General features: G+C 50.0%; 1 protein-coding gene across 1 annotated transcript; it reads left to right on the top strand.

Annotated features, from left to right (window-relative positions):
- Positions 1 to 3,073: 3,073 nt before the first annotated feature.
- Positions 3,074 to 15,361, top strand: Krt79 (keratin 79). The gene is made up of 9 exons (XM_031356538.1): positions 3,074 to 3,652; positions 5,402 to 5,619; positions 7,112 to 7,172; positions 7,273 to 7,368; positions 12,779 to 12,943; positions 13,145 to 13,270; positions 13,816 to 14,036; positions 14,493 to 14,527; positions 14,753 to 15,361. The coding sequence occupies exons 1-9, from the start codon at positions 3,185 to 3,187 to the stop codon at positions 14,956 to 14,958; spliced, it is 1,596 nt and encodes a 531-aa protein (XP_031212398.1). The 5' UTR covers positions 3,074 to 3,184; the 3' UTR covers positions 14,959 to 15,361.
- Positions 15,362 to 16,644: the final 1,283 nt, after the last annotated feature.

Genomic DNA, 16,644 nt, shown 5'->3' with positions numbered 1-16,644 from the left:
CCAGTGTGCCAGCCCTGTGTGCAGCGTGCTCAGGGCACATCGGTGTGCCAGCCCTTTGTGCAGCATGCAATGTGCTCAGGGCACACCGGTGTGCCAGCCCTGTGTGCAGTGTGCTTGGGGCCCACTGGTGTGTCATCCCTGCGTGCAGCGTGCTCAGGGCACACCAGTTCACAGCTAGCTCTCAGTACTCGCTGATAACTCCGAGTCTTACTAGTCTGGAAAGTCCTTCTTCTCTTGGAGGTGCCTATCCCTGTGTCTTCCATGTAGTTCAGCATCCAAGGTGTTAGGTTTTAGGGATACAAGTTGCCATTATCAGCTGTTCTGACCCATGCTTTTGGTAGCAGTAGCATTAAATCCCCCATGCTCTTGTCTCCTGCTGGTGGGGAATGCTGGCAGATGAGAGTCTCAGAGTTGAAGGCCCTCGGTAGCTGGCAGTCATAGGCTGTCATTCTTCCTTTGGAAACCACCTCCCTGGACCTTCCTCCACAATGTTTGTGGGAGGCCACAGGTGTGGATCAAGCTTAGGCATTCAGTGCCCGTGGACCGAACCTTGGCAGGAGGCTCACTTCCTTAACTGATACACGGTAGCCATTAAATCGCCTCTTAACTGCTCTTCTGTTTCCCAGAGCTGCTGTGGCATCTCGTTCTTAGCAGGAGACCCCGGGAGGGCTGGCTGCTTGATTCATGAATCTTTATATTCTTTGCTCCTGTTCTGTTTACGATTATCCCTATAAATTCCACTAGTTACAAAGGTATACCCTGGAAAGACTCAGAAAGCCAGGTGTGGCAGTGCAGGAGTGCCACTTCAGGGCTTGGGAGGTAGAAGTGGGAGGATTGGGAGTTCAATGTTATCTTTGGCTACACAGAGAGTTTAAGGCTAGTTGGTCTACATAGAACCGGGGTATGTGTGCTCTGCAAAACAGACTTCCAAAGAAGGATGGAGTTTGACGTCTAAAAACAGCCACAGAGCTACAAGCTACAAATGGCAGAGGAAGCAAAGTGGCCTCACAGGACCCCGCCTGAGGCGATTGTCTGGCTGGGAAGGGAAGGCTGTCTGTGAGTAACAACCATGCCTCCCAAGAGTGTGCCTGGGCTGCATAGGCATCTGCCACTAGCTCACTAGCTCCCAGTGTAAAGCCTGGCACAGAGAGCATGCTCAGTAGATACACACATGAATCGCATGCCTGAATGCTAGTCTTTGAGGCGGGGTATGTTTATATTTACAGCTTGACTCCCACTCCCACCAGCCCAGCCACACAGTGACTCATAGCACTGTCTGACATCATCTTCCTGCCCAGAGGACCATGGCAGCAGCCTGGAGGCTAGGTCTCACTCACAGCTATCTCTTCTCCCACGCTGCCAGGAGGAGATAAGGGAGCCTGAGAAAGTGTTCTCAGCCTGGGGAAAGGAGACGGAGGTTGGTTGGTGGGAGATGATGGCTCATTCCAACGGCATTGTTTTCCTGAAGGACTTCTATGGTGGGTTATGCTTAGATGAGGTTCAGAGAGATGCAGAGTGTTCCAAAGGCACACAGGTCACTGAGAACTGGTCTTTCAGCCCAGCTCTCCCAGATGCCTGGTGTCCTTAACTCCAAGTAGGGAAGGCAGTCTTGGTGGTGGCATTAAGGGGCTACTTCTGTGGCTCTTCATGACTGCTAGGAGCTGGGTTCAATGCTTCAACTGAGTGGGAGCCTCTTGAATATCCTAGTGGTCCTAGAGAATGGCCCACACCTTCCTTTGCAGCCTAGAGGCCACCATGCTCACCGGGGTCTTCTGCCTTTCTGTTGGATCTCAGCTCTAGCCTGGTAGAGTCAACACTGCCCCATCTTTGCCTTAACCCAGCCTCTGCCCTTTCACCCTCTGCTTGCTGAATGATGGAGAGGTGAGGTGGGGCGGTCTCAAGGTTGGCTCCCACTGTCTGTGATCCTGTATCTGAAGTCTCTCCAACTCTGCCTGGGCTGTACTTGGTTCTAGAAGCCTGACTAGGAAGAGAGTGGAGATCGGTGTAAAGTGACCCAGAGCATCCCTGTTCTTCTGAACTGAGCAGGTGGGATGCTCGTGGTCAGGGATGGAGAAGGTTAATGGGGGTACAGCATGAGACACTGGGGGCTTCTTGGATGCGTGTGTATCTTCAGTATTCCAAAATGACTGGGCCCCCTGGGAAGGCTCCACCAAGGAAGAGCTTAGGTGTGGCCACAGTTCCTTGTCTCCCTCCAGCCCCAGGAAATGCAGTTGGGGTCCTAAGCCTCAACACCCTGCCTGCAGAGACTGGGCATTTCTTTTCAGTTTTTGTTCTTCTCTTTTTTGGCTTTGAGACAGGGTGGCCTTGAACTTTTGAACTCCCTGCCTTCACCTCTAGAGTGCTGCGTGCGATATAGGTGTGCTTTACCATACCTGGTTAGAGCCAAAGCTATACAACCCACACTGTGTGCCTGGCCAGGCCTATGGCTGGGCAGGGACCCTCCTTTTGTTTTTGGATCCTCTTTGACCCACACAGGGTTCCCACCCAGCAGACACCTGCCAGTGTAGACAGAAGAGCAGCTGCCCCACCCCTGCACTGTCACCTGTGCCCCCCACGCTAGACCTGCCAAAAGACAGGAGGCTGTGGGCTGGGAGGGTGGGACTGGAGCAGGCCTGGGCACCCTCTTTACAGCCCGTTGCCCAATGTACCTTCTCTTGCCACCTGCACGGCACTGGGCCCTGGGGCCTTGGCTTACCACAAGGCCCTGGGACAAACCCCACAAAACAGAGCCCCATTGACAGCAGACCATTAGGGCTGCGTAGGAGGAGACCAAGCCAGCCACTGGGTGGTGAGGGTAACTGTAGGAGCCCTATCATCCTGTTCCAAGTGAGGGTGGGGTGGGGTGGGAGTGGGGGCACTGGAGGTGGGGCGCTTTCCACCTCAAGTAGTCTCTGCTTAGGAGCAGCGTGTCAATCTCAGTGATGGCTGGGCGAGGCCCTCCCACATCCAGGGGGAGAGGGGTTCTCCCCCCTGGCCCCTCCCACATCCGGGGGGGGAGAGGGGTTCCCCCGGGGCCCCTCCCTCTCACCTGTGGTAACCACAGCAGGAGTGTATGAAACCCAGGGCCAGCCCAGCTGGGAAAAGATAAAAAGGCCTTTTGGTGGCTCGGTGGCTCACTCCGGCTGGCTCCCTCTTGCTCTCAGCTGCTTTCTCACTGACAATCATGCGGTCCTCTTTGTCCAGGCAGACTTTCTCCACTAAAGGGGGCTTCAGCTCTAACTCAGCCAGCGGGGGTGGCGGGAATCGGATGAGAACCAGCTACAGCTCAGTGACTATGTCCAGGAGCAGCGGCGGTGGCTGTGGGGTCCGCTCTGGGTCCAGCTCCGGGGGCTTTGGCAGCCGGAGCCTCTACAACTTGGGAGGCAAGAATATCTCCATCAGCTTGGCTGGTGGGGCCTCCTCTGGCCGGGCACTAGGAGGCTTTGGCAGTGGGGCCTATGTGGGCTTAGGGGCTAGCAGGCAGACATTTGGGCCAGTCTGTCCTCCCGGCGGGATCCAGGAAGTCACTGTCAACCAGAGCCTGCTGACGCCTCTCAATGTGGAGATAGACCCCGAGATCCAGCGGGTGCGCACCCAGGAGCGCGAGCAGATCAAGACCCTCAACAACAAGTTTGCCTCCTTTATTGATAAGGTGGGTGGGCAAAACCGGGATGTGGTGGAAGCTGAACCTCTAATTGGGGGTGGTCTGGGGAAAGACAGTTTTTAACCATGTGCTCTAGGTGGGCAGGGTGGGGTGACCCTGGCTTCTGCCTACCAGAGGTTGGGGCTAAAACCTGGTGACTGGGGTTTCCTTCTGCGAATGAGAGGCCCAGCCCACCTGTGCTAGAGCCTTTCCTCTGGTGTCATTTATACCGTTAAACAGCAGCCTTACCCCATTATTAAAAGATGTGTGGTCCCCAGTGTTCCTGTTAGGGAGTTGGCCTTTAATGACTTGAGTCATTTTATAGCTGTGGGCAACCGTGCATGGCTCAGGAATCCTACAAACTATCCAAGGTTGGAGCCTTGGCATTCTCTGTCCTCTCTAGCTGAAGAAGCATCCGGGTCAGACACAATGAGAACATGGAGGGCAAGAGGAAGCCCTTTGCCCTCCCTTGACTGGTTCCCTGTTCCAACCAAGAAGCTCTGTTTGGGGTGGACCACGAGGAGGGTGGCCAACCTAGAGTTTGAATATAACACTCTGGGAGTGCCCTGGACCCCTGTCTCACCTCAGGGGTGACTGGGATCGCTCTGGTGCCACCTCTATCATTTCTTACTCCATTCCTTCAGTACTGTGTACCTTGGCTCTGAGCCTAGGCTGCGGATCAGGCTGAGGGATAACTCCACGATTTGAACTTTTAACACAGATGGGTCCTACCTCTTTTCCTGCATGCCACCGTCAGGGTTCCATGAAGGGTAGGTGATGCTTTGCCCATTTTTACAGTATGAAAACCGAGGCTCGGAGTGGTCCTGAGACTTGCTTAGGACCACACAGGTATGTGAGGCAGGGGCATAACTGTGAAGAAGGCTGTGGAGCTCCGCAGTCCTAGGCACCAAGGTGTGCTTTCTACAGGGCTTCTGGCCAAGTGACTAGGCCTGGGGTGCTGTGGAGGTGGCACCTGGAGGGACTGGGTGGCAGAGGGTAAGGGAAGTTGTGTCAGCCACCTTTTACCCTTTCCCCTGGTGACTTTTGGTTCTTTTGTGAGCTGCTCTGTGGGTGCTGGAAATTGAATCTGGATCCTGTGGAAGAGCAGCCAGTGCTCTTTACTAGTGACCCATCTCCAGCTCTGTTTCTCTGATGCTATTTATTTTATTTATTTATTTTTATTTTATTTGTTTTAGTTTTATTTACGTGTGCATGTATGTTTGTGTGATGGTATTGAATCCTTGGGAGCTGGAGTTACAGACGGTTGTGAACTGCTATGTGGGAGGTTGGATTTGAGCTGTACATATATGATTTTTTTTTTTTGAGACAGGGTTTCTCTGTGTAGCCCTGGCCTTTCTGGAACTTGCTCTGTAGACCAGGCTGGCCTCAGAGACTGAGCTGCCTCTGCCTCCTGAGTGCTGGGATTAGAGGTGTGTGGCATCACCGCCAGGCCTCTGTGATATTTTAAACAGTTGACTGATGTGGAATTGGTCTCATAAACCCTGGCCTCATCCAGTTTCATCCGGGACAAGTGGGAAGAAAGTGAGACAGAGAACAGAATGAGTAGTTCAGGTGACCAGCACACACATGTTTGTTAACTCTTTAGAGTCCATTCTGTCTGTCTGGACTGTTGTTTGAGCAGGGTTGCTCCCTTCCATTGAGATGTAGAATGCTACACCACCTAGAGATGCTGACCAGCGTGTGCCGGATGCTGTTCCCAGGTGATAGCCACCCACCCATCCTTCTTTCCCTGGTCAGGTACGCTTCCTGGAACAACAGAACAAGGTGCTGGAGACGAAGTGGGCCCTGCTGCAGGAGCAGAGCCAGAACACAGGGGTCGCCAGAAGCCTGGAGCCTTTCTTTGAGAATTACCTGAACACCCTGAGGAGGCAGCTGGATACCAAACAGAGCGAGCGGGGGCGGCTGGATATGGAGCTAAGGAACGTGCAGGATAATCTGGAGGACTTCAAGAACAAGTGAGGGACACGCATGCTGCCCTATGAGACAGAGCATGACACAGTGGAAAAGACCACCCCCACCCGGGCGAGCTGCCCCTGCTGGGGGCGGGGGCAGGGGCGCAAGCGTGCGTGCGTGAGTGCGTGTGTGCATGTGTGTGTGTTTCTTGTTTGTTTATTGGTTGATTTGTTGTTGTTGTTGTTGTTGTTATTTTCAGACAGGGTCTCACTTTCACTCCTCTTGCTCAGCCTCAGGGATTACATTGTGTGGTATCCTCACTCAGATTTGTAATTTTAAAGTGTCCTTTTTATAAGGTAGGGAGGATTGTGAACTGAACCCCAAGCTCTTGCCATCCACACTCAGCTCAGCCAATCTCACTTTGTCCCTCTCTTTTTCTACCGCCTCTCTTCACATCTCCAAGCAAATCTAGTTACCTCGTCACTTTCTTCATAAATATGTTTACTAGGTGTGTGTGAAAGGTTGGTCAGATAGATCCTCCTGAGTAGGAGAAACTAGGGGAACGGAGCAGTCAAGCAGGAGCCTTGTTTTTATGTCATGGCTCCTTTGATGGCAGATACGAGTTAAGGGCTCACAGCCCAGTATGCTCAAGGCTAGAGTACAACAATGTTATTTTTCTTCAGAGAAACATCTGAGTTACAGGAGCAGTATATACCATGACTATTCTCTAGATGCTAAGGAAGGCCACAGGCATTCCTGTGTTCTTTCCCATATTTGCTGGCATTCCAGATTCCCTTCTTGAGAAACATCAGTCCTGGACATTCCTATGTCACAAATCCCTCATATCCTTACATAATCTTAATTCAAATCCCAACAGGTATATAAATGAACTATTTATATAGCCCATTTGCCTAAGTTGACAAAACTTAAACAAAATATCACGGTCATGTCTAAAATGTTCATCATAGTAATTCCCCAGCCTCATGGGATACCTAGTATGGAATTTTCAACTGCTCCATAAATATTATACATTTAGAAAAACAAGTGTTTGAATGGAGATCCAAATGGCCTTCCTACCACATGGTTGACAGTACACATATTTATAACATTAAAGTGTAATTTTAAAATAACTTTCTCTGTAACTTGACACTGGCAGTTTCTAAACCTTAGTATTCCCAACAGAAGTGATTGGGAAGGAATTGACTGTTTCAAATGACAGCATGTTGTTTGTTGAAAGTGGAGACAGAGGTCAGTCATTGTTGGCAACACTTGTTTTGTCTGGAAGAGGCTTCAGGGGCTCTGATCCAAAGAGATGGCCTCCTAGGTTTCATGATAGTGTCTGAATTTCGTACCTCTTTCTTCCCAAAGGGGAAGGAAGTGTTTAAACAATGGCATCCCTCAAACTCCTTCACAGTTGACTGCATTAAAAAGCTGGTCCCTACAGATGTTTCCAAGTGGCAGTAGAGCCCATTAAGGCTTCCTGGGAGCAGGTGAGCCCACTGTCTAAAAGACAGAACTGGCCTGAGCTGGCCTGAGCCTTCCTTGTATTTACAGGTATGAGGATGAAATCAACAAACGCACTGCCTTGGAGAATGAGTTTGTGTTGCTCAAGAAGGTGTGTGGGGTGGCTAGGCTGGGGGAGGTGGTCCTTTGGCTGCCAGGGTCTGGATGGATCTGGAGTGTGAGCACTCTCCTTGCCCTCTTCCTCTCCTCAGGATGTAGATGGCGCATACATGGGCAGAATGGATCTGCATGGCAAAGTGGACGCCTTGACACAAGAGATTGACTTCCTGCAACAGCTCTTCGAGATGGTAAGGAGACAGATGGACAGACATGATCTGCTCAATTCATGCATCATCAGAGAGTCACCTTTGGAAGTGTGAACTTACCAGTGTTACTTAGCTGGTAAAAGTTTGGAGCCTACAGGATGGGGCAGGGTGTGATAGCACATGTCTTTTATCATAACATTTAGAGGTTGAGGCACATGGTGTGAATTTGAGGCCAGCCTGGTCTTTATAGATGTTCTAGACCAGCTAGGGTGAGACACTCTCAAAAAAATTGTAATTGCACCTTTTTAATGACTATGACCTCTAATATAATAGATGCTTTCAACAGGGCCAGGCCCTGAGCCAGCTTCATGCATTATTTCTCTCAAAAGTTCCACAATGTAGGTGCTATTGTGCCTATTTGAGAGCCAAGGGTACTGTGGCTCAGAGTAACTAATCCTTGGTCACAGAACTAGTCAGAGGCAGTGCCCCTCTTGGTTGCTCAGTTTGAAGTGAGGCAGCAGGGACGGGCCAACAGGGACTGTGCTCCTGGTTGGTAAGTAGAGTGTAGTAGTGGGTGGATCAGAAACTCCAGGACGGGTCTCAGGAGACAGGGAGTCTTGCAGGCTGGGACAGTAGGGTTGAGCTTAGTGGGAATTCACCAGAGAAGCAGATATCCTCAGATCAGCAGGGACCTCCCAGCTAATCATCTGTCCAGGGCCGAACCCCTTCTGTGCCAGCCAGTCAGGGGCTCATGCAACCTCTACTTGATCCACCAGGTGCAGGGTGCTTGCTGCCTGTGAGGGCAGCTGTTGTGCTGGGGTCTCTGTTCAAAGGTGACTTGAATCTTGTGACAATGAAGAAAGGAGACACTGAGAAGTTAGGAAATAGGACTCTCAGTATTCAGAAGACAGATGGGTGGGGAAGGCAAGCAGACATTTATTCAGGCACCTCAGAGTTCCTTAGGTTCATGTGCTGTTTTAGAGAATACCTTCTTATCCTGGCTGCCTAGACAATCTGGGGATTTTCACATGAATGCTTTCAAGAGAGGTGCACACAGACTTTTCTCCAGTAATTAGGTGGTTGAAAAAAGTATGTCTGTGTGCATGCATGTGTGCCTGCTTGCATGTGTATGTGCATGCACATATGTATGTGTACATGCATTTATATGTGTTCATGTGTGTATTTGTGTGCAATGTGTACATGTATGTGTGTGTACATGCCTGCTTGCATGTGTGTGCATGTGTACATATGCATGCATGTATATGTGTGTGCATGTATGTGTGCCTGCTTGCATGTGTATGTGCATGCACATATGTATGTGTACACACATGTATATGTGTTCATATGTGTGTTTGTGTGTACATGTGTACATGTATGTGTGTGTGCATGCCTGCTTGCATGTGTGTACATGTGTACATATGTGCACATGTGTGTATGTGTGCACATATGTGTTAATGTGTATATGTGTGTGCATGTGTGTATATGTGGTACATGCATGGTTGCATGTGTGTGTGCATGCGTGTGCAAGCTTGCATGTGTGCATGTATGCATGTGTGTGTGTGCGTGCATGCTGGGAATGGAACCCAGGAGTAGGCAAGTGCTGTATCACTGAGTAGTATCTCCAGCTATTAGTTTTTGAAACAAGGCCTTGCCATATAATCTGTCCTGGTCTGGAACTCACTGTGTAGTTCAGGCTGATCTGAAACTCACAATAGCTCTTCTCCTCAAGTGCTGAGATTATACGCTTGTTTTACCACACCTGATGATAGTAGAGTTTTTATACAAAATGAAAGAGTTAATGCCTCCTTCCTTCTCTATAATGCTACTGAGGTGTATACTGTCATGCAATTCCGTATAGACAGCTGGGTACTGGATCACCCTATCCTATGTGTTGGTGGTACCATGCTCTGTTGTTTTTTTTTCCCCCAAACTGCATAAACGTTCTGTTTAGACTTTTAAATTAAAAAATTTTTGTGCTTACAAGTTTTTTGAGGAGCTCATGTAGCCCAGGCTAATCTCAAACTTGCTGTGTAGCTAAGAACAACTGGAAATTTGATTTTCCTGTGCTGGGATTATAGGTGTGCATAGGTACTCCTGGTTTATGCAGTGCTGGGGATTGGACACAGGGCTCTGTGCTTACTAAATAAGCACTCCATGAACTAAGACAAGGCTAGCCCCTCCTGTTCAGGTCTTTGATGACACTTCTGCATAAGTGACTGATGGAGAGAATAGGGGGATCAGAGTCAAGAACAGAGACCTAGGGGTCTCCATTGGTGACGTCCCAACACACTATCATTTTATTAATCAAAATTGCACAGTTAAAGTGCCCAGGCTACTTTAGCATCCACTTAAACAAGATGGTGTGGTACTTTATGTCTGTAATATCTGTACTTGGGAGGTTGAGACAAGAGGATCCAGGTTCAAGGCCAGCTTGGACTATTCATGTGAGTACCTGTCACCTACCCCAATCTATTTAATATAATATCTTTTGGAGCATATTACCTTGTCTTATTCTTAAATTTATGAAGTATATTTATTAATAATTATATAATTAAATATATTATATATTATATATTTATATAATAAATTTATATTTATAATAATAAATTATATTTATCTGTAATGAGGTGTGTGAGTTGTATGCATGTGCATGTGTTCACACAGAGGTCAGAGGTTGACTTCGGGTATCTCCCTCTAGTATGCTCTACCATTTTTTTTTTTTGAGGCAAGGTCTCTCCCTGAGACTGTACCTCACTGTTTTGACTGTTGCCTGGTGGGGCAATGAGCCTGGTTGGGGATCTACCTGTCTCTCTGTGCTCCAATGGTGTTACAAGGCATACATCAAGATGCCTTGCTTTTGACATAGTTGCTCAGGATCCTAACTCATGATTACATAGCAAATGTTTACTTCCTGAGCAATCCCTCCAGTACCTCTTGTTTCATTTTTGGGATTTCTGGAAAGGAGTGGTCCAGATAATGCCCACGGTAAGTTTTTGGCCATCCGGCAATACACACGTGTATGAAAATAAAACCTATTTGGTTTCATGCTTCCTCAGATGACTCCCCCGTGGTGGCTCTTGGTGCCTCCTCCCGTGTTTTATAATTCTTTAACCTGCAGGATCCTGATTCCTTCCCTCAAAGGAGCAGGGCTTTGTTGCTGGGCTCTGGACTCCTCACCCTGTTTCTTTGGGATGGCTCAGTGTTCATCTTCTTATTCTTCCCTGGGTCTCCTAGGATGGGCCCCTCTGGGGTAGACTCTGAGATTTCCCTTTGGGTTTCTGTTTCCTGGATTTCTAGCTTGAGGACTGTTCTCTGTGAAGGGTCCGAGGCAGATGACACAGTAGTGGAGTTGTTGGCTTCTGGGTCTTCTGCAGGCTCTAGCTGGTGTCACTCCTGTCTCCTTGCATTCTGAGCTCTGCTGCTGTCTTCTGTCTGCTTAGCCAGATGGAACCCACCCTAAAGGATTCTGGCTGTTTCCTGATTCTCTTTGCTGGGATTCATGGTGGTCTCTCAAGAGTTAGGGCGTCCCTGTCCACCCTCACGCTGTCTGTTCTCATGTTTCAGGTTTGGCTCTGCTCTACCCAAAGCACACAGCTGGCTTACCCAGCATCTCTTTCTTTTACTCTGCCCTGCTTACTTAACAAGTGTTTATGGGGTTCCTCCCACATAACAAGTAAGACAAAGTTCCTGCCCTTAGGTTCTTAAGTTAGGAAAGCCCTTTTGGAACTGGCTCAAGGTACCAAGGTACACCTGGAGGCTGTGGTGGGGGTTCTTTTGGAGGGCAGGGGAGGGGAGGCTCTCTGAGGACACACCTGCAGTGGATCTTAAGGAAGAACTGGCATTTAGAAGCAGGCACAGGAAGGGCTCAGCTTGACAGGGCTTTGGCATCAGAGGGCACAGTGTCTGTGGTGGCAGGAAGTTGGCAAGTTGGGAGATTTAGGTGAAGATGTAGAAAGGAAAGGGAGGTATGGACCATGCTGGGGAATCTGTTCCTGCCAAAGGGCTTCATCATCCATCACGATCTCCTTTCATCCATCATGATCTCCTTTCATCCATCAATCAGTGTCTCCTTTCAGGGCAAGAGGAGGGCCAGGCCAACAGTTCTTTTGCCATTTATGTTGGCCAACCCGGCACTCAGGATTCTATGCCATGCTCTGCGTTTGGCCATGATACCTCTGGAGAGTGACCTTAGAACCCTTGTCCCCTGACTTCTGCCCTTCACTGACCCATTTCTCCCCACTCTTGTGCTTAGAACATAGCCAGCATCTAAAGCTGCTGTCAGGTATGGTTTTGGACTCTCTCTCTGTCTCTCTGTCTGTCTCTCTCTCTCCCTTAACTCTTTTTGGTCCGAGCCATTTCAGATCTGAGGTCAGGTTCCCAAGGGTTAAAAAGGGCTCTCCTTACTTTTTTTTTGATCTGGGACAAGTGACTTAATCTCTCTTTGGGACTCAAAAGAGAAGTGTTCTGAAATCTAACTCATCATGTTTGCTGAGTGGCCAAGCTGGTGCCTGAATCACACTAAGCTACTTAGAAAGTGAAGAGTGTTGATCTCTCTCTCTCTCTCTCTCTCTCTCTCTCTCTCTCTCTCTGCCATATTCCCTTGGGCTTTGAGTGTGTGCACGTGTGTGTGTATATGTGCATGTGTGCATGTGTACATTTGTGTGTGTTTGTGACATGCTATGGTCACAGTGAGAATATGGAAGGAGACTTGACAGCTGGAGTTGAGGGCAGTCTGGTAGAAGCTCAGGGAGCCAAGGGATGAGAGAGGCAGAGCCCTCTGGGAGCCAATGTCATAACTCAGTGAACAGACCCTCAACTTCCAGTTACCTTTACATCACCTTAGTTGTCACTAATGCATCTTTAAAAAAGGAAGTAGCCACAGAAATGCAAGGAGGCCTTGAGAACACTGTGGTCTAGTGCATTGATTGTCAGAAGCCATCAGAGCTTTGTCAGTGTCTGGTTTCGGTATCATCCCTTTCCTTGTACCTGGTTACTCTGGTAGGAGTCTCTTTCCTGCCAAGTCTCTCTTCTCCTTTATCATCAGGGTGGCAAGAGATGGTGGGACAGGTAGGTTTCTGAACATGCCACCTTCCCTGAGGGCACAGAAGTAGTCTTCAGGCTAGCTGGAGAGTGCCTGTCTCCAGAGGATGTGATTATCACAGAAGCCAGTGAATGTGCTAGCACAGAGCCAGGGTGGCACAGGGCAGGGAGGCACACTCTCCTCATTCTCCTGACCTCTCAGCAGAAGACCTGAGGATCAGCAGGGAAGATGTATGCCCACCTCACAACAGGGAGATGGAGGCTCTTTTTCCAGTGGTAGCGTCTTTCTAGGGAGGGTCCTGAGGAAGCCTAGGATGTCCCTCTAAGGACACGCAAGGGTTCTGTTCTGCATCCTTTTCTTCTGCTCAGGCATAGGGCAGGACTCTGGTGGCAGCTGCTCTTATTTCTACAGGAGCTGAGCCAAGTGCAGACCAATGTGTCTGATACCAATGTGATCCTCTCCATGGACAACAACCGCAGCCTGGATCTGGACAGCATCATTGCTGAGGTCAAAGCCCAGTATGAGTTGATTGCCCAGAAGAGCCGGGCTGAGGCTGAGTCCTGGTACCAGACCAAGGTGAGCAGACAGCTAGCTTGGGTGTGCAGGCTGGGGGTGGAGCTCCTCCCTGGAGAGGCCTGGCTCACTGGGCCCTCAGAGCTCTGGGACCTGGTGCACTCAGCCCTCGTGGGACTTGCAGCAGAGGGTAGGCTCTGAGACCAACAGTTATCAAGCAGGTCAGGGCTCTCAATATTCATTGACACCCTTTTTGGCCTCCAGTATGAAGAGCTGCAGGTGACAGCTGGGAAGCACGGGGACAGCCTTCGAGACACTAAAAACGAGATCGCAGAACTTACTCGCACCATTCAGAGACTGCAGGGCGAGGTGGATGCAGCCAAGAAACAGGTGAGCCATGGGGTTAACTTGGAAAACTCAACGTCTGGCTCATCAAGATCAACCTTTTCCTTTTGGAAAGGAGCTCCCAAGAGAAGTGACTGGGGCTCAGAGAGGGAAACAGACTTGCCGAAGGTCACACAGCGGTATGTGTGGTAGAGCACGCGGTATGACCTCTTACAAAGGGACAAGTCTATGATGACATCCTACTCCAAGATGTCTGTGTAGGGGGAGGGCAGAGGGCAGAGGATGCTGACTCTATGTAGGTATGATCAAATTGTATGGCTTCTTCTATAGATAGAACAAGGCTTTTGCCTGGCAGTAAGGTTGTATTGTTCATTTTACTTCTTCCGAAGTCCTAGGAGGATCTGCGGGAAGAACTGAGATTACATTTTTGTGTTTCCTTACTGCTCCTATTTAACTCCCTTTCAGTTACGTTGTCTCTGTTTTCCCCAGATTGTTTGGGTAGGGTGTGGGGCTCCTGGCTTGAGAGCAAAGGGGTGAATGGGATGAGCTTGGACAGTATTCACAATACCATTTTTTTCCCCTGTGGGCAGTGCCAGCAGCTGCAGACAGCCATTGCAGAAGCAGAGCAGAATGGGGAGATGGCACTCAAAGATGCTAAGAAGAAGCTTGGAGATCTAGACACAGCCCTGCACCAGGCCAAGGAGGACCTGGCCCGGATGCTGCGTGAATACCAGGATCTCGTGAGCGTCAAGCTGGCCCTGGATATGGAGATCGCCACCTACCGCAAGCTGCTGGAGAGCGAGGAGAGCAGGTGGCAGCCCCTCTGCACACCTGGGATCTATTTGTGGGGCAGAGGGTGGTGGGGCGTCTCTCCTAGCTCTTCCTGTTTTTACTGCTCATTTCCTAGATGGATTGGCCATCTATAACCCTTGGGATGTCCCGGCTCAGCAGCAAGGTTTGCTTGGGGTTAGACTCCTTCCTTTGAGAAAGATAGGAGGCTCTGCTCTTAGTGATACCAGGGTCTGTCAGTGGTCCCACAGGAAGCAGGGAGAGAGGGGAGGCTTCAAAGCCTCTGACAGAACGGCCTTTAGGCTCTACTGGAAGGCCTTGAGTTCCAGATTGCCCCATATTCCTACTACTTATGACTCTGGGTCTTGCCTTCAGGCCTTGGCACCGAGCTGGATGCGCGTAGAGGCAAAGGGAGGTAGGAAAGATTTTCACGTGGGTTTCCAGATCGCTAAATGCTCTGGGCTCTTGTTTCTCCTAGGATGTCTGGAGATTGTCCCAGCGCAATCAGTATCTGTAAGTATCCACCAACCGTGCCCCGCCCGCCCCGCCCCTCCCATACCCCCTCCAGGTCCTAAGGGGCCCTTCTATTAGGTTCAGGGTTAAAGGGTCTGGCAGTGTGAGCTTCCAGCGGTTTGCCACATTACTCTACTCCAGTCCTTCGTGTGTTTCTGGGCTTCCCCCCTTGCCCCTTCCTGGCGTGACAGTTCCTCAAGTCCTGAGCCTTTACTTTGTTTGCAGCGGTGACCGGCAACTCTACCTCCGTGTGCGCAGGAGGCGCGTCTGGCTTCGGGAGCGGCCTCTCTCTGGGCGGAGCTGGCGGGGCCAGCAAGGGCGGCTTCGGTGCTAGTGTGAGCTATGGCTCTGCCAAAGGCGGTCAGGTCTCTGGGGGAACCTCCATCCTACGGAAGACCACCACAGTCAAGACCTCTAGCCGGAGATACTAGCGGCAAGGCTTTTGGAGTTGGGCCTTGGTCCTCGTGCTGGCCATGGCTTCTCGGGACCACAAGGCTGAGTATTTGTAGTGCACAATTTACATATAATTTGCATTTGGGAAAGGGCTCGCGTTTACTCAGGTTTTTCTCCTTGGTTATGCAGTGGAATGGGAGGGAAGTTAGGGTCTCCAGCTGGTTGATTTGGGGGTGACCTGACCATTTAGAGGGGGTAGGGTGTCCAGTTCTACTTTTCACCTCAGCAGACCTGCTCTGAGTTCAGGGCAAGCTGCAGGAGGCAGAAGGGGTTGCCAGAGACCTGCAGCTCCTCATCCTCTCACCAGAACCGCCTTGTCACCTCATGGTCAAGTCCCTGTCTGTGCCTGTGATGTGTCTCAATAAACAGCAACTACCGCAAGCTGTGTGTGGCTCTAGCTGTGTGTGGGGGAACAGGAATGTGCCAGCTTGGGTGCTGACCTAATGCAGTCAGCAGACTCCCACGCTGGTAGATCTCACCTTTGGCCACCGTTGGCTGTGTGAACTTGGGCAGAGTCCTGATCTTCTCCAAGCCTAGTTTCTTCCTTGTAGAAAGGAGAGGCTGTGAAGTGGATGTGGAAAGCAAGTGACTTAGGGGGCCCTACCTTCCCTTCCCTAGACCTTAGGATTCTCTGCACAGACTTCGGATGGTTTCTCTCCTACCCGCCACCCCCCACCAAGATGAACACACATGTAACTGGATTGTGCACTTTATAGACACACGCTGATTTGCTCCAGGATTCAGCTGGGACACAGGACTTAGAAAATGGAGGTTTCTAGGCGTTAGCTTGCATATCCCCTGTAGTGACAGATGATGTCCTGATGGCTAGGGCTTTGGTTTCAAGCCCTGCCTTTTTCCTGCTGAAGTTCCCTCCACTCTCCTTGCTTCCTGTCTCCTAGATCACTTCCTTTCCTCAGCTCCCTGCATCTCCTCCCCAGCCTGTATTCCACTCCTCACTGGCATGCGAAAGGCTGAGGTCCAGCTATTTCTCCTCCATTCTACCCTGCCTACAGCTCAGCCAGAGCCTCCTCCTTGCCTGAATGCTGTTTAGCATTCTGGGGACACAGGGCTTTGACTTGGCAAATGATACCCCAACCCTCAACATCACTGAGTATATTCTCCAGGGACTTACTTCACCAGCACTTTTAGACTTTTAGGGATGAGATCTCAGACACTTGGATTCTCTGACATGTCTCTTCAACAGCCCGTGAATTTAAACATTGTTAACCCCATCTCCAGATGGGTACAACAAAGCACAGAGTGGTTAGGTAACCTTTTAGGACCACAGAGCTGCATGTAGAGTCCAAAAAAAATGTAGCCCCAAAGTCCAGGCCTATCACTTGGTTATGCTGCCCACAGAGAAAAAGAAATCAGTACACAGTCTAAACCGTTAGTTCATAGGATCAAAAACAGGCTGCTGGTGGTAGGGGGAGACTGACTGGAGGGGGCATGCATGCCTGAAAGCCATAATACATTAACAGCAGAGTCAAAAACAAATCCTTTGGGCTGGTGAGATGGCTCAGTGGATAAGAGCACTGACTGCTCTTCCAAAGGTCCTGAGTTCAAATCCCAGCAACCACGTGGTGGCTCACAATCACCTGTAATGAGATCTGATGCCCTCTTCTGGTGTGTCTGAAGACAGCTACAGTGTATTTATTTATAAT

The sequence above is a fragment of the Mastomys coucha genome, unplaced genomic scaffold (genome assembly GCF_008632895.1).
Source record: "Mastomys coucha isolate ucsf_1 unplaced genomic scaffold, UCSF_Mcou_1 pScaffold11, whole genome shotgun sequence".
NCBI lineage: Eukaryota > Metazoa > Chordata > Mammalia > Rodentia > Muridae > Mastomys > Mastomys coucha.
The sequence above is the reverse complement of the archived record's forward strand: the minus strand, read 5'-3'. Positions and strand labels throughout refer to the sequence as shown.